This window comes from Camellia sinensis, chromosome 2 (assembly GCF_055761805.1).
Source record: "Camellia sinensis isolate YWXY chromosome 2, ASM5576180v1, whole genome shotgun sequence".
NCBI classification, from domain to species: domain Eukaryota; kingdom Viridiplantae; phylum Streptophyta; class Magnoliopsida; order Ericales; family Theaceae; genus Camellia; species Camellia sinensis.
The window spans coordinates 181,913,321-181,931,353 of NC_138962.1; the positions used below are offsets into that span (position 1 = coordinate 181,913,321).

Genomic DNA, 18,033 nt, shown 5'->3' on the forward strand with positions numbered 1-18,033 from the left:
AAAGTGTGTTATACTTGAATAGAATTAGTTTTTAATTAATTTACTTTTGCACATTCTTGTGTATGAATTTAGAAATCAATCGTTACAAATTATATTGACTTATTTATTTTTGAGAAAATTACGATAGTAATCCTTATATAACGCTCCAAAATAAATAATAATATCCCATCTCGTAATATTTCTTATAAATAATTAATAAACTCATATCTTATATTCCATTCATAATCTTGATCGTACAAAAGATGACATATGCGGTATACATTTATAAATTTTAAATCCTGAATCTATGACATGGATACACGAATTTAAAATAAAAATAAAATCAAGTAATCATATGTCCTAATTGCGACATCTTTCCAAATTGACACTGTGGGGAAGTGGTTTGTAAATACTCTTTGGATCTTGGGAGACGCTAGTGATCCTCAGCTAGTCACCTGAAAATAAATAAACACTCCAGTCGGGAGTGCCGGAATTAGCACTCCGACGGACAAGTTAGTTCAGACGCTCAGGATAGCCCATTTACCAGTTTTGTGAAGTGATTCTTACATACCTTTCTATAACCGTTGTTCCTGTATTTATACATGTTCTTCTTGATCCTCGGGGCCAGGGCCTACTTTTTAATCATTGTCTTTTCCTTTATTCGGCCCTAAGTGCTTATACTTTATTCGGCACATATATTTTATTCGGCTCCCCGCTCTCGTAAGATATAGCCGATTAATATCAGTCTTTCAAAGATACACACCATCTGATCTTTCCATTATTCGGCCCCCACAATTACCCCCCGAACTCCCCATTGACGGAAGTTAATCGGTGTGTTCGGTCTTGAATTGGAAAGGTTAAAATAGGTCAGGCGGTTTCGCGTACCCCAATATAGATGTCAGGATGCGCACACCTTTTCGTTCATCATTACGCTTTCCTACCTCAACCTTGCGTCTCGCATTTATTGTGATTTGAAATTTCAGTCCTTTCGAATGCACAGTTCGTCGAGTATACGAGACTCTTGGACCGCCAGCAGATATCCCTTCTCTGACTCGCATTCTCTGCAACTCTTCTCCGTCTACCCCCGTCTCCCTTGTTCCTCGTAAGTCTTCTTCTCTTTTCTTTGCAATTTTACTTTTTGTTTATCGCTTTCATTTTGGTGAACCCTTTATTCCCCGTGAAAATGGCCAAACACTTGAAAGACCTCTTTTTTGAGAGTCGTGTCTCCGGATTCCGGCGACACTTTTCCATCCCCGACGATGTTCATCTATCTCTAGTGACGGACAACAGTCTGGATATAGAGAGAGGATCAAAATTCAATCGTCTTTTCTCTCCTATCCATTGCAAAGGGCGGGGTTCGCGTTCCCCTACATCCGTTCCTTAGGGCCGTCCTCCGCTACTGGGGTTTGATTCCTTCTCAGCCCAACGTCACCTTTTTTCGGATCGTAATGGGGATCGTAGAGTTGAACCGGCGCCTCAGGATCGACCTTGGGGTTCCGGCCATTCGGCACTGCTATGCTTTAGCCAAATCCTCCGGTTGGCTTGGGTGGTACTTTCTTAGAGCCAAGGATACTGACCATCATTTGGTAACCATGCTCGCTAGTTCTGGCAAGCGTGTGGATGACGTAATGGTCAATATCCGAGGGAACTGAAAATTTGGCGAAGGCGAGGATCGCCTAGACCCTATTCCCAGACGGATGGGTGAACCAGGTTGCTGTGTGCCTCCTTGTGTTTTACTGAACTTTTCTTTTACTCGGCTTTCCCCCTGTGTCTAACCCCTTGCCTTTGCAGGCAGTAATTTGAAGAAGATTCTGGTTTCTGCCGACGACGCGGTCCTTTCGCAGGTTGCGACTGCACTCGGATACTTCGGCCGTCCGAACTTACTAGAAGCAAGGGAGAGCGGCCCACATACTTCTTCGATACGAGCCTACTTACACTACTTTTTTGGCCGCTGACAATATTCCAATTCCATCCGGCGATCGACAGCTTGCGGCTCTTATTTTCCCTAGCTTCAAGAGTCTCAGACAAGTTGGCCTCGAGGCCTCTAACTCGGGGCAAGACGTCGAGCCGGTGGTAGAGGTAGTCACCGAACTAGACAGAGAGTTCGCTGAGGAGGTCGAAGAGATTGGCGAGGCCCTAAACTCGGCGTTTGAGGCAGCCAGACGTAGTCAGCCTACCTCGCCGTCCACTTTGGGTCCGGTCGAGTTTTCTTTTGGAGATATTTTTGGAGGTTTGGGAGATTTACCCGGCGATTTTTTTGAAGGTATGGTTGGGGAAAGCCTCACGCAAATGGCTCGAGAGAAAAATGTCGAGCGTGTGGCCGCCCGAAAAAAGGCCGAGGCCGCCCGTTTTGGACCTGCCTTGGTTGAGTCTTCCGAACCCGTTATTGAAGAGCCGGCTAAGATTGTTGAGGCCGAAAAGGCGAAAGAGGTCGAACAATCGGTCATTAATGAACGGTTGATTCCGGAAGAGCGGGGCAAGAAGCGTAGCGCCGAGAGAGAGGCCGGTTCAGAAGATAGTTTTGCCGACAAAAGGCCTCGCTTAGAAGAATCAGACGTGGTTGTTCCTTTTATTGTTCAGCCAAAGATTAGACACACGCCGATTCCTTCTGATGCATCCATCATTACCGACCCGGCGATAGCCTTGAGCCTGGCAGCGTCAGTCTCCCTACCAGCTAATAAGGCGTCCTTCATGTCGTGCCGGATTTGGTGGCCATAGCCCTATCTGCGCAGTCGGCCCTTTTGGTAAGTGAACTTTGACTTGTTTTGATTTTGGTTGCCTATGGCATCTAACGATTGCAACTCATTTTGCAGACGGTCGACAAGATCGCCGACTTGGGCCGCCGCCTACATGACGCCCTTGAGAGGATTGACTGTTTGCAGTCGGAAGTGGTCGATCAAAAGAGCAGGGTCGAGTTTGAGATGATGAGGGCCGCTATAGAGGCTACGCGAGCCGAAGCCGAAGCGGAAAGGGCTCGGGCTGCCGATCAGCACCGTTCTGAAGTCAAAGATAGGGCGAACGTGAGCAAAGAATCACTTAGGCTAGCCGAGGAGGCGCATACCAGGATGGAGATTGAGTTGGCAGAGTTGAAGGCGGCCAAAGAAAAGGCAGAATCTGAGGCTTCTGCCACATTCGAAGTAGGAAAAGGCGCCGCCTTCAAAGAATACGTAGATGAAGTCCCCAGGTTTGAGAATCGGGGGTTCAAACACGGGTGGCTCAAGGCCCTTGGTGTCGCTGGGGCTACATTGGCCTTGCCAATTCCTTATAAGCAGGTGGACGTTGAGCCACTTGAGTCTGACCCCGAGGATTAATCTGGGAGTCAGTCGAATTTTATGAAATACTTTCCCCTTTAATGTATGTTTTTGTTTTTAGGACTTTTGTTGGTTCCGAGTAGTTTTCATGTATAAATTGGCTATTGTTGCGCTCAGTTTATTAATGAAAATTATCTTCTTGTGTCATTACTAATGCGCAGTTTGTGATGTTATGTTGGTGTAGAATGTTTGCTTTTCACTACTTTAGTTAGAATGACTACTCTGTTGACCTTTCTATGATTGAATATCATGATTAATCTACCCTTACCCCAGGTGGTGCATGATCATTCGTGTTCTTGAGGAGGCAAACTTAGTTTTGTTGTCGATTCATGGGCCGACTGGGGCACTTAAGCTGAATGTATTGATAAATCTATCACGCCCTTGCCACAGGCGGGACATGATCATTCTGAAGTCGATTTGTGAGCCGGCTAGGGCACATAAGCCGAATAGATTGATTAATCTATCACGCCCTTGCCCCAGGCGGGCATGATCATTCTGAAGTCGATTCGTGAGCCGACTGGGGCACCTAAGCCGAATAGATTCATTAATCTATCCCGCCTTTGCCCCAGGCGGACATGATCATTCTGAAGTCGATTCGTGAGTCGGCTGGGGCACCTAAGCCGAATGGATTCATTAATCTATCACGCCCTTGCCCCAGGTGGGCATGATCATTCTGAAATCGATTCGTGAGCCGACTGGGGCACCTAAGCTGAATGGATTCATTAATCTATTCCGCCCTTGCCCCAGGCAGGCATGATCATTCTAAAGTCGATTCGTGAGCCGACTGGGGCACCTGAGCCGAATAGATTGATTAATCTATCACGTCCTTGCCCCATGCTGGGCATGATCATTCTGAAATCGATTCGTGAGCCAACTGGGGCACCTAAGCCGAATAGATTCATTAATCTATCCCGCCTTTGCCCCAGGCGGGCATGATCATTCTGAAGTTGATTCGTGAGCCGGTTGGGGCACTTAAGCCGAATGAATTCATTAATCTATCACGCCCTTGCCCCAGGCGGGCATGATCATTCTGAAATCGATTCGTGAGCTGACTGGGGCACCTAAGCCGAATGGATTCATTAATCTATCCCGCCCTTGCCCCAGGCGGGCATGATCATTCTGAAGTCGATTTGTGAGCCGACTGGGGCACCTAAGCTGAATGGATTCATTAATCTATCACGCTCTTGCCCCAGGCGGGCATGATCATTCTGAAATCAATTCGTGAGCCGACTGGGGCACCTAAGCTGAATAGATTGATTAATCTATCACGCCCTTGCCCCAGGCTAGGCATGATCATTCTGAAATCGATTCGTGAGCCGACTGGGGCACCTAAGCTGAATGGATTCATTAATCTATCCCGCCCTTGCCCCAGGTGGGCATGATCATTCGGGCGTCGACGGGTCTATCCAGTCGGCGCTGGGTGATTGAGGTTTTCACAATTAATGAAATTGCCTCGAGGGTGCTGCCTCTGTGAAGGATAAATGATTATGGGTACAACTTTTATGAATACAGTAAACAACTGACTCCAGCTTTTGAAAGAATCGTGTAAATGTCGAACAGACTTTTCTTTAACAGCAGAGGGGAAGCGAAGACGCTAGCTGAGCTGGATGGAGACATGCATCGAGGTGGTGGCCCTTCGCGCACCGGGGGTAGGAGTTCCAGGGATCGAGAGAGGCGTCAGTCTCCCCGACGTCAGAGCAGGTCGCCCAGGCGGGACAAGCAGTCGCAGTGCAGGTCTTCTCAACCTCGAGTTGAGAAGGGATCTGACTCGAATCTGTGCCCATTAAGCTTTGCGGTGTTTGTGGGGAATAGACCCATGACAGAGGCGGATTCGATCGTGCGGGACCCAAATGTAGCGGTCGAGTTTGCTCGACAAATTTTTCCTCTTGAGGTTTAGTAATCGATGGTAGGTCGTCAGGACTACGAAGTATTTCGCGAAGGCATTCACGGGGCAGTGAAGAGGCTTTACACTGCCTATGAAATTGGCATGCGGTTGCGCGCTGCCCGCCGAGAGATGGAGAAGAAAGAGGAACATATTTGAAGTTTGGAGGCTCGCGTGGAGGCGGCTGAGTGCGAGTTAAGGAAGATCAAGGCGGCCCAGGCACAAACCGCCGGGCACGGAAACCCAATCCTGGAAGAAAGGGTTACCAGTCGGCTCATCAGTTCCACGCTTGCCGATCGTGAGACGGCGAGTATGTTCGTACTGGAGAACGCGAAGGGGAGGGCCTATGAGAAAGGCTTTCATGACGACCGAAAAGTTGGAATCGAAAAGACAAAGGAAAAACTTGCCGAAGAAGTTTGCCGATGTGAAAATCGTGGATTTAGGCACGGTTGGATTATGGCATCTCAAGCCACAAAAGCTCTTCGAGCGTCGGGTATTGATTCGGCATTGCCATTCTACCACAGTAAATATTTTCTGTTTTCTTCTTTTGAGGTCGAGAAGAGTGAGGATAAGGGTGACACCATATAAGTGTACTTATTGTAAGGTTGAAACGCAGATCGCGTTGAAAACTATGTAATATATTGCCTGTTTTATCAAATAAAAAGCGTTCTATGATAAATATTTTGTTGCAGTTCGTATTTGGTATGTATGCATTTCGTTTCTGTATATGTTTGAATGGATGTATAAACGTTGATCGACAGGGTCGACCCATACGTGATAGCCGTTTATCCCTGAATGAGGCTATTGTTACTTGAGGAAGCCAAAAGCCAGTGGGTAAGGTGGCTGCGGCAAATTCAACTCGGCTCGGGGCCTAGATTTTCGGACGGTGCACGTGCTTCAAAAAGTCGTTTGGATAACTACGCCGTGGCGAATGTCAACCGACATTTTTCTCGTGGAGTTTAGAGTTAGTGAAATCGCCTCAGGATTGGGGCCTCGAGATCGCTGCTAGTATTGAAAATAAAAAGAGTGGGCGCTTCGCGCAGATAAACAATCACTCATGCGTGGTGGAATAAGTGGGGATGTTAGTTAGAGAGACTCGAGTTTAGCCGATCTTGGTGTTGCCATGGAGCGCGGCAGAGGACCCATCCGTATGGGAAGTAGGGCGTCCAAACGTTGGCATGAATCTTCGAGTCGTTGAAGCAAATCACCCCGAAAGGAAAGGCAACGACCGTCGGGTTTTTATCCTTCTTTGTCCTGGATCTTTGCCTTGACATTGTCAATGGTATCAGTGGAGAACTTGGGCACAGTTGGCTCAAGGCATTGCAAATCGCGGAGGACTTCCGGGTGACGGGAGGTGATTCGGCGCTGCCGCTTTACTAATGCGTCTTCTCCCTTTTTTAGCTTTTAAGTTTGGAGATGGGTATTGTAATGCTCAAATGCAAGTTGCGTTTATGTAACAACTGTGTGATTAAATAAAAATTGTAACGCTCAAATGCGGGTTGCGTTTATGTAACAACTGCTTGATTGAACAAAAAGCTTTATTTTGAACATTTGCGTCTTATTCTGAATTTTTTTTTTATGCTTAGTTAAGCACCTTATTTGTGATGTTGGTGAGTTTTGTTTTGTTCATGCCAAAGGTTGCTTCGAATCCGGAGACTTAGTTTAGCCAATCGTGATATCCACGAAGGGCGCTCCGAATCTAGAGTCTTAGTCGGCCCTAAGGTGTCATGCACCGAAGGGGAGGGCTCCGAATCCGGAGACTTTAATCGGCCCTAAGGTGTAATGCACCAAAGGGGGCTCCGAATCCGGAGACTTTGATCGGCCCTAAGGTGTTATGCACCAAAGGGGGGCTCCGAATCCAGAGACTTTGTTTGGCCAATCGTGATATCCACGAAGGGCGCTCCGAATCCGGAAACTTTAATCGGCCCTAAGGTGTCATGCACCAAAAGGGGCTTCGAGTCTGGAGACTTTGTTTGGCCAATCGTGATATCTACGAAGGGCGCTCTGAATCCGGAGACTTAATTGGCCCTAAGGTGTCAAGCACCAAAGGGGGCTCCGAATCCGGAGACTTTAATCGGCCCTAAGGTGTCATGCACTAAAGAGGGCTCTGAATCTGGAGACTTTGTTTGGCCCTAAGGTGTCATGCACCAAAGGGGGCTCCGAATCCGGAGACTATTTGGCCAATCGTGATATCCACGAAGGGCGCTCCGAATCCGGAGACTTAGTCGGCCCTAACGTGTCATGCACCAAAGGGGGCTCCGAGTTCGGAGACTTTAATCGGCCCTAAGGTGTCATGCACCAAAGGGGGCTCCGAATCCGGAGACTTTGTTTGGCCAATCATGATATCTACGAAGGGCGCTCCGAATCCGGAGACTTAGTCGGCCCTAAGGTGTCATGCACCAAAGGGGGCTCCGAATCCAGAGACTTTAATCGACCCTAAGGTGTCATGCACCAAATGGGGCTTTGAATCCGGAGACTTTGTTTGGCCAATCGTGATATCCACGAAAGGCGCTCCGAATCCGGAGACTTAGTCGGCCCTAAGGTATCATGTTCCAAAGGGGCTCCGAATCCGGAGACTTAGTCGGCCCTAAGGTGTCATGCACCAAAGGGGGCTCCGAATCCGGAGACTGACTTTGGCCAATCGTGATATCCACGAAGGGCGCTCCGAATTCGGAGACTTAGTCGGCCCTAAGGTATCATGCACCAAAGGGGGCTCCGAATTCGGAGACTTTGAGAGATGAATAGAGCCACGAAGAAAAATGGTTTACATTGCAGAAGTGATACATATACAAGTATCAAAGCCCACAGATCGGGTCAGTGATAGGGTTTTCATTAAGTCTCTACTTGTACCGATTGGGGGGAGCCACGGATTTCTTCAATGCCATGGGCTGTTGGGAAGCGCACAAGCTGATGATAAGTGCTTGGAACAGCCTTCATCATATGTATCCAGGTTCGCCCCATGATGACATTATACGACGAAGGGAGCTTTACGACCAGGAATTCTACTTCGACCATTCTGGAACCCGCTCGAACAGGTAGTATGATCTTTCCTAACAGATAATCGGGATTCATATTAAAGCCGAACAATGGGTAAGGTGACGGAGACAGATCTGACTTGTTGAGGCCGAGTTTGATGAAAGTTTGGTAGTACATAACCTCTGAAGTACTCCCCGGGTCTATGAGAATGCGTTCGATGGTGAACCGATTTATGCGTAATTTAATGACCAACGGATCGATGTGGGAAGCTGTTGTGCCGCTAAGATCGGATTCATTGTAAGTAATTGTCAGAGCTTCTTTGGGCCATTCAGTCGGAATACGTTGCTTTTGGGGGATTGGATGTGATTGAATTGTGTACACGGCTGGGGGTTCAGGCAGGCTGTAGATCATATGGATCACGCCAAGTGGAGGTGAGTCCTGCCTCAAGGCCAGTGCCGTGGTTGGCTTTCCCTTTCTCACGTACTGTTGCAGTCGGCCGTCTTGCACCAGTTCTTCCAGGTGATCTTTTAATGCGTAACAACTCTCTGTTTCGTGGCCGTGATCTTTGTGATATTCGCACCGCCTATCCCTTCTTCGTATGTCGGGCGGCCCCACCATCTTTGACGGCCATTTGAAGAATGGAAATTGTTGGACTTTGGTCATTATTGCAGCGATCGGTTCTGACAACTCTGTGTACTTCTTGTCGGCACGTCTCGAACGCCTGCTGTTGACTTGCAGTTGTTCATTCGTCCGGTGGGAGCATTGATCGCTTGATCGACGAGTATCCCTCCTTTTGTCTCATTTAGCGCGTTGCCGAGGCTCTGAGCTAGGAGGTGGCGCGGAACTTATTGGTTGAGCAATTTCAAGGGGGGCCATTTTATTGGACATTTGGCCGACTTTTATTCTCAAGGCGTCGTCTTGCACCTTGCAATACTCTTCAACTTTCTTCATCAACGCCCAGACTGTTTTAGGGGGTCTTCTGGTCAGGGAACTGCGAAGGGGACTGTTAGGATGTAGTCCCATTTTGAAGGTGGTGATGGCCATGGAGTCGTTGCAAGCGTCGTCGACGAGGTTGAAGCACTCCCAATAGCGCTCTGAATACGCTCTGAGCGTTTCTCCTGACTGAATCTGCATAGCCCAAAGAGAGTTGGCTTGTTTCGGCTGCACCTCGTTGGTGATGAACCTGACCCTGAAGGATTTCTGTAATCGATGGAAGCTTTTGATCGAGGCCGGCTCCAACTTGTAATACCACCTGACAGCTAACGGCCCCAAGCTGCTAGGGAATATTCGGCACATGAGGGCTTCGTTGTCTGCATGCAATGTCATGGCCTGCTTGTAGTGACGGATATGATCAGTGGGGTCTGATTTTCCATCGTAAAGAGTGAATGACGGAGCTTTGAACTTCTTAGGCAGGGTCGCCTTTGCAATCCGTCGGACAAAAGGATCGTACTGGTCCTCTTCGTCTGAACTGCTCCTCCTACGCTTGTTCCTTGTATGCAGACTCTTTTTGGAGGAGTTGGAAGTTTCGGATCGTCTCTTCTTGTTGAGCTCTGTGGTTAATGAGTTGAAGTCGCTATCGGTATCCTTTGGTCGGGCTCGAGGTCGTTGTCCACCGGCCCTCGGAGATCGTTCGGGATCTTGGCGCATGGCTTCTCTCGATTTTGCGACTTCAAGGGCCAAATCTTGACGGAGACGTTCGTTTTCAGCAATCATGTTCTCCAGCCTTTGTTCATTCTGTTTTGCTTGTTCGATGATCGCTTGCATTGTCTTTTGCGCTGAGGTCGTTGGTGAGTCGAAGTTCAAGGCGCGTCTTGCAGCGATGGTTTCTTTTCCGAGCATATTTGCTGGAGTGAGGTCATTTTCCTGTGCGGTCTCGTCAATGGCTACCGGAGGATCTTCAGTCACGCCTGCCATGGATGTATTTGAGTATTCCCACAGACGGCGCCAATTGTAGGGAAGTGGTTTGGAAATACTCTTCGGATCGTGGGAGACGCTAGTGATCCTCAGCTAGTCACCTGAAAAGAAACAAGCACTCCAGTCGGGGGTGTCGGAATTAGCACTCCGACGGACAAGTTAGTTCAGACGCTCAGGATAGCCTATTTACCAGTTTTGTAAAGTGATTCTTACATACCTTTCTATAACCGTTGTTCCTGTATTTATACCTGTTCTTCTTAATCCTCGGGGCCAGGGCCTACTTTTTAATCATTGTCCTTTCCTTTATTCGGCCCTAAGTACTTATACTTTATTCGGCACATATATTCTATTCGGCTCCCCGCTCTCGTAGGATATAGCCGATTAATATCAGTCTTTCAAAAATACACACCATCTGATCTTTCCATTATTTGGCCCCCACAGACACTTAGGTATATCAAAATGAGTTCAACTCAATACAACTAAAACCCAAGGCTTATACAAAATAATTACATCAAATAAACAAAAGAAGCCTTTGGCTCCAAATCTTCCCAAGCTATGTCATGGTGGTGGCATATCATCAGCACCTAAAAATTGTTTTCCACATATGGTGAGCTAAAATTCAATAAAGATACTTTAACACAATATATGAATATTGACAAAGTCATAACATGCATGCCATTTGTTAAACATTTCTCAATTTTCATCTCAAAACTATGCAATGCCAGATTATATATCAAGTCATGAAAATAATCAATTTATAACAGAAAACAAGACAGTGGATATAAAGCACTAGGAATCTCTAGGTACGTGTCTGCCAGTAGGCTGTACAAGTACTACCAAAGCCATTTTATCTATACTAATTGAAAGGATCGACAACTAACTGCGCGAGTTTCTGGATTTTCACCAAGGACACATAGGCTAACATAATAACCACAACCACACCCCCTAACCAGATTCACCAAGGTATTCACATTTTTTTTTCTTCTCAAAACAAAATATTTTCAATGTTTAAGTATGCAATAATGCTCAATGCAAGATGTATGAATAATTGGTTTCAATTCACCTAATCGTCATACAATTTCTACAACAATCAAAATTATCCTCCATCAATAGCCAAAAATAGATATTTTTATACAATAGATAATTTCCAATAAAAGATATAATCTCACAGGGGTTCCCCTTAAAATTAGTGGCTTTTGTCTGAAAGTTTTAGCAACAGTTTAAAAAAATTATTTGAAAAAATCATTAATTTTTAACTTTCAACTTTTAACAATAGTTTGAAAATTTCATTACAGAAAAAGTCACTAATTATAAGTTTTAATGACAAATTATAAAAATCATCACAAAAAAAGTCACTTATAATCAATTTTTAGTATTATATGTAAATAATTATTCTAAAAAATTATTTTTAATAAAATTTAATTATTAAAACGTATGGATAATGTACCCTAAATAAAATTTGATTAGTCGAGGTGCGACACTCCGAAGGGGTGCTGGTCCAGACACTCAGTTATCAAAAAAAATAATAATAATAATAATAATAAAATTTGATTGTGTCAACTCTAAGGGTGTGTTTGGTAACGTTTACATTTTCAGTTTATATTTACAAAAATTTTATAAACTGGTTTTTGTTTATTTTTTATTTATTTTTAGAAAAACATAAACTACAAACACGTTTGGTAATTGACAAAATATTTAAAAAAATTTAAAAATATAAAAAAGAGTGAGAAATGGCAAGTGGTGGCAAGTGGCGGCGGAAGACGGTGGTGGAAAGTGGTGACGGTGGGTGGTGGGTAGCTGGTGGTGGTGGGTGGGTGGTGGTGGCGGGTGGGTGAGTGACGGTGGCGGGTGGTGGGTGGTAGTGAGTGAGAGGTGGTGGTGGCGGGTAGTGGGTGATGGTGGGTGGCGGATGGCGGATGGCGGGTGGTGGTGGGTGGCGGGTGGTGGGTGGTGAGTGGCCGATGGTGGGTGGTGGTGGGTGGCAGGTAGGTGGCGGGTGGTGGTGGTGGGTGGGTGGGTGACGGTGGCGGATGGCGGGTGGTGGGTGGTAGCGAGTGGGTGGTGGTAGTGGTGGTGGCGGGTGGGTGGCGGATGGCGGGTGGTAGTGGGTGGATGGTGATGGTGGGTGTGTGGGTAGGTGATAGTGGCGGGTGATGGGTGGTAGCGAGTGAGTGATGGTGGTGGTGGTGGAGGCGGGTGGTGGTGGGTGGGTAGGTGACGGTGGCGAGTGGTAGGTGGTAGCGAGTGGGTGGTGGTAGTGGGTAGTGGTGGCAGGTGGGTGGCGGGTGGTGGTGGTGGTGGGTGGGTGGGTGATGGTGGCAGATGGTAAGTGGTAGCGAGTGAGTGGTGGTGGGTGGTGGTGGCAGGTGGGTGGCGGGTGGGTGGTGGGTGATGGTGGTAGTGGTGGTGGTGGTAGGTGGTGGTGGCGGGTGGTGGTGGGTGGCTGGTGATGGCTGGTGGTGAATGGTGGTGGCAGGTGAGTAGTGAGTGGTGGTGGCAAGTAAGTGGCGGATGGTTGTGGCGGCCGGTGAATGGTAGTGGCAGGTGGTGGGTGGTGACGGGTGGATGACAGGTGGTGGTGGTGGTGGTGGTAGCGAGGGGTTGGTGGGTGGGTGGGTGGTGGTAGTGGTGGTGAGGGATGGGTGGTGGTGGCGAGTGGGTGGCAAGTGAGTGGTGGCTGGTGGCTGGTGGTGGTGGCGGGTAGTGGCTGGTGGTAGCAGGTGGGTGGTGAGTAGTGGTGGCAGGTGGTGGTGGAGGGTAGGTGGTGGGTGGTGGTAGCGGAAGACGGTGGTGGAAAATGGTGGCAGGTGGTGGCTAATGTTGGGTGATAAAAAAAAAAAACTGAAAACTCAAAATGGAAACACATTTTTTGTGTTTTTATTTTTTGGCCAAATTTATAAACTGAGACCACTGATTTATAAATCAAAAATTTTACCAAACAAGTTTTTATTTGAGTTTTTAAATTTTTATAAATATAAATAGAAAACTGAAAACGTAAGTGTTACCAAACGACACCTAAGTAATGATGCAATCTCATCTTTAGATTTGTTTCCTGAGGTGTCTCTTTTCTCTTTTTCATTGTACTATTTTCTAGCAACTGTTTCTAAGAGGAGGGCGTATTCATAAAAATCAAAAAATACATTTATTTAGTTTATTCCTAACAACTCATATTACAAATTGCTAATCATTCAGGCCTACCATTGGCTCGAGCGGATTGAGAAATGTAAAAGAAAAATAATGATTAGGTAAGAAAATGAAGGAGATGATAATTGTGTTTTTTTATTTTCATGTTTAGATGCGTAAGTAAGTAAAATATATGATTTTTTCCCTCCCTTTTGTTTGTATTTTAAGAGAAAATCATAGGTAGAATTTGATAAAATTGAAAATTGAAAATTAATTATTGAAAATTGAATCTTAAATTTTTTAAATTGAAAAGTTGTTTGACAATAATTTAAATATTGAACCTGTTGGTATACTTACCAAATAATGCACTAATAGAATCAAAACAAATTGTTTGATATACATAAAATAAAATTTAAAAATTATGGTTTTGTTTGGTTTAGTTTTAGAATTATAATTTGAGTGTAGAGTTGTACTTTAAGTTTGATATATTTTGAATTTTTTAGATTTTATTTTTTAAAATATTTAGGAATTTTTTATTTTATTTTAGATATATAATTTATATTTTGTAAATATTTTAAATTTTTTAATATTTTTAACTCAAAATACAACTCCACACTCAAATCATAACTAAACATATAACTCAAAACTTAATTTGAAAATTATTTTCAAAACTCACAACTAGCCACATAATTCAAAACTCCAACTATTTTTAAAACTCCACACTAAAATCGTAACCAAACACATAACTAAAAAACTAAAATATTTAAAAATAGAGTTATCAAATAAAATAAAATAGTTAAAATAAAAAATAAAAAATATTTAAAATAAAAACTATATATTTAAAATAAAAAAATGAAATTTTTGATATTGAAAAAATATTTTTAAAATATACAACAAATGTATGAAATACAGTGCACATTAAAATAAATAAATAAATAAATATTTACCCTAAAAAAATAAAATTAAGAATTTTTTTAAATATTTTAAAAAATAATTCCAAAATACAATTCAAAACTCTTTTCAAAACTCATAACCAAATAAATTTTTTTTTTCAAAACTCAACTCAAAACTTATAACTCAAAATATGACTCCACACTCAAATTATGATTCTAAAAATAATTTTAAAAAATAAAATAAAAATATTTTTTGAAAATAGAATTTTGAAAATAGTTTGATTTTGCGTTTTGAATTGAATTTCGAATTGTATGTTTGGTTACGAGTTTTGAAAATAGTTTTTAAATGTAATTTGATATGTTTTTAAATTGTGTATTTAGTTATAAGTTTTGAAAAGAGTTTTAAAATTTTTGAATTGAAATCACAATTCCAAAACAAGACCAAACGCTCCCTATTATTTTCAAATTATATCTTTAAAATTTTTTATTGTTAGGTGTAGCGGTGATGGTGGAGGTAGGGTGCAACTTGGGCATGTTCAGTCAGATTGGGAGGTTTTTCAGGCCAAGCATTGTGTTGAGACTTGTCCAAGCCCGCCTAGGCCCGAATTGAAATCGGTGGTTGTCTGCTCATACCCGACCTAAGTTAAACCTGAATTGCCCGAGTTATAAATGAATTTCAGTTATTTATTTTTTTTTTTGCCAGCTACATTATTAAATTATTAAAATTTGAGTCTATTTATATTTTTTTAAAGAAAATCATTAATAACATCAAAATAAATAACTTATATAATATAAGAGATATGCCGCTATAGTAGTATTTACAATTTATGAGTAAGAATATAAAAAAAAAAGATTTTGTGTTATTTGTATATATAATATATATTCAATATGATTTAATAATCTAAATTACTTTAATATCATGTAATGACTAATAATTTATATATTTAATATTTTTATATATCTATATATGTATAATTCAGGTTTCAGATTGCTTGATATCTTTGTCTAAGATCGTCCAAATTTAATTCAAATTTTTAAATTTTTATCTAAACCTGTATCGAATTTAAAAATATCTCGTCTAAGTCTTAAAAAAATTCAAACTAAGTTTGAATTACTCGAATTGAGTCAGTCCAAATTGCACTCCTAGAGGGAGGAGGTGACAACAATAGTAGTAGTTGGCTACCGATTACGATGGTAGCAAAGGTTCAAGGATAGTGGGTGTAGTGATAGTAGAGGAGTAATATAGTGAGGTAAAGGCCCCCTGTGAAAACTTGACGTTTTTAATGATTTTTTAACTTTCTTATGAGGTGAAAAGAGTAATATGCTTGTAATAATTTTTTTTGTTGGATAGATAATTATGAGAAAAAAAAATTGATTTAATATATGTATGATGTGATATTTTATTTATTTTAATCAAGTAAAAAATTGAGGGAAAAATAACACCTTAGTTATTAAACTCAAGGTAGGTATATATAGTAAAATAATTAAAATATTATTTTTTTTGATTGAGTTTAATAATTAAAATATTTTTTTTTTCATCAATTTATTTAACAAAAATAGATAAATAATTTAAATTGATAAAATAAAAAAATCAGTCCATCCAAACAAGGTGTTAGACACAAACCCCCGTGTGGCGAGGGCTGGCACACTGTAGCTGAATTGCCATCCCTTGGGTTCTCTCTCTCTGTCTCTCTCTCTCTCTCTCTCTCTCTCTCTCTCCCTCTTACTTGGATAATTCAAAGATGAAGCTTCATCATCCATTGAATCCTCTACTTTCTCAGGCGGAACTCAGGTTTGTTAGTCTTTGAACTCTCATCACTATGTTTCATCTATTCCTTGATTTTTAACTATCTCTCAGATACTGAAAAAGCCACAATCAATGCTTGTATTGCATGTAAATTTTATATGATTGTGTATTTCTTTCTGGGTCTTCTTAATTTTCATCTGGGTTAGTGTCCAATGAACACTTGTAAAGTTCTAAAATTTGCACATAAACTGTATGCTAAAATGCCTGAGAGATCTAACTATTTTACCCACATGGTTTTTGATTGTTGAAATAGCTCTGTTACATGGACTTAGGTATCTGTGTTGGATTATGTATTTGTATGTGTACTGCTTGAAGTGTTTGTTTCTCTTAATATTTCCCATATTTTTAGGTAGAATTTCTCATCACGTATTCAAACTGGATGATTTACTTGGGGTAAATTGCTCTCTGGTAATTTACTTGTTTTTTCTTAATCTTTCCCATAGTCTAATTAGAATTTATTACTAGTATTTTGTTGGTACTCAATGCCACTCTGTGGACTGCTCTAAAAATAGACCCATGGGGCACGATGTCGAATGCCATAGAAAACATAAGTGAAGCCCTTCTATCAGCAATCGGTTTTAGGAAAGATGGTGGAACTCTGTCCGACATATTTAAAGTGGATGTTGTACCGAGGGTGAGTTACCAGTTTCAATTCAGCCCCTCAATTACATTTTGTCTCCATTTATGCCCTCAACTATGAAAAGTGCTTCAATGTCAGTCCTCCATCTATGTCTGTTAGTTTCTTTTTTAGTTGATGAACAGTCGAGATGTTACATTGATCACATTGGGTGGGGCCATTTTTCCAAAGCAGAGCTTGAAACAAGTGTCAGAACTTTAGGCAGGGATGTTGTCGATAGAGCTAAAGCAGCCATTCATTAATCCACCCTTGACATACTAAGGAAACCTGTTGAGCCAACTATAGAACAAATACAGACATAAACATAAATGTACCTTATGGACTGAGCGAAAACCTACATTTGAAAAAGGTATTTAGGAGAATAATTTCCCAACTATCTATTTTTAATCGTTTTAGTCGTTTGCTCCTCAAATTTCATAAAAAACCATAGTTTGATGCATTTGTTATAGATTTAGGGTTCAAAAGTGACAAATGTGGTGTTTGATGAAATTCTAGGGGCAAACAATTGAAATGATAAAAAATGGATAGTTGGGAAGAGCATGAGGGAGGACACCACTGACCATTACTATGATACAAACCAGGGATCGGCGTGACCAACACTATGGCCAAATTACCTCTTGAATGGGCAACTTTTATAGTTCTGCTTCGTGCTCAAAAATTCAAAAGACTTGTCAGAAATCGCACACTGAGTTTGTTTGACCAAGGAAGGCATGATATTCTTTGGGTTCTTTTGATAAACCAAAGCAAATAATGAATCCTTGAGTCTAAAAACCGCATCGACTCTGTCTATGCACATGGGGATGTGGGACGCATGTCCAGTTCTTATTGGAAAGGAATCAACTGAATATTCCTTTTGTCTCCTGCTTAACATAGTTTGACACACGGTTATACCTGATTGGCCCCAAATCTATAGTTTTCTTTTTGTATATTATATGGATAATCCAATTTGCAAGGTCTTGAGCCCCAGGTGCCAACAAGTGAGCAAATTGTGGGAGATAATGGAAAGATGTATTGCATAACATAACAAAAAGCACTAGAGAAGTGCACAACGAGAAGAAGGTAAATGTTTTGGCTTCTTGCTCACTCACACACATGAGGAGCAATCCATTCTTTCCACACCCATACAATATCTTGTTTTATCAGCTAGGTAGAGGTAGCTGATAGTTGCAATCGAGCATTTTAACCAGCAAGAGAAAGGACCAATGAGGATGAAAGAGCAGTACGAAAGGAGATGTGGATTCAATTCAGGCGAACTTTGGCTTGCCAAGTTTTAGACTAGGTGATTGACTATCGAAGTCTTCATTAGCAAGTGGGAGTATAGATTTTTTTTTTATGGGAAGATCTCTCCCTTTTTCCAATGTTTGTTCAATCAATTATATCATCTTTTAAATAGTTTATATATATATATATATATTATAACTTCTTGCTCCATAGCTTGTAATTTTGTGGTCCATCTTTTCATTAGAAGGGAATTTTATGTTTTGATGCAGTAACTTTTTCTATATCTACTC

The 18,033-nt window shown here is 42.3% G+C and overlaps 1 protein-coding gene across 8 annotated transcripts in view; it reads left to right on the top strand.

Moving 5' to 3' along the window:
• LOC114321180 (pyrophosphate--fructose 6-phosphate 1-phosphotransferase subunit alpha-like) overlaps window positions 1–18,033 on the top strand; it is a 42,043-nt gene that overhangs the window by 17,202 nt on the left and 6,808 nt on the right. For 2 of the 8 annotated variants that reach the window (XR_014362164.1, XR_014362173.1), the window contains exons 1-2: window positions 15,687–15,870; window positions 16,235–17,801. The exons of 1 other annotated variant lie outside the window; for it this stretch is intronic. Coding sequence is in view for 1 of the 7 variants with exons in the window: in XM_082916328.1 (XP_082772454.1) it covers window positions 15,821–15,870 (50 nt within the window). In the remaining 6 variants the exon portion in view is untranslated. Of the gene's footprint in view, window positions 1–15,671; window positions 15,871–16,234; window positions 17,802–18,033 lie in introns of those variants that run through there. 5 more of the 8 variants (XR_014362166.1, XM_082916328.1, XR_014362167.1 and 2 more) reach the window with 5 other exon arrangements.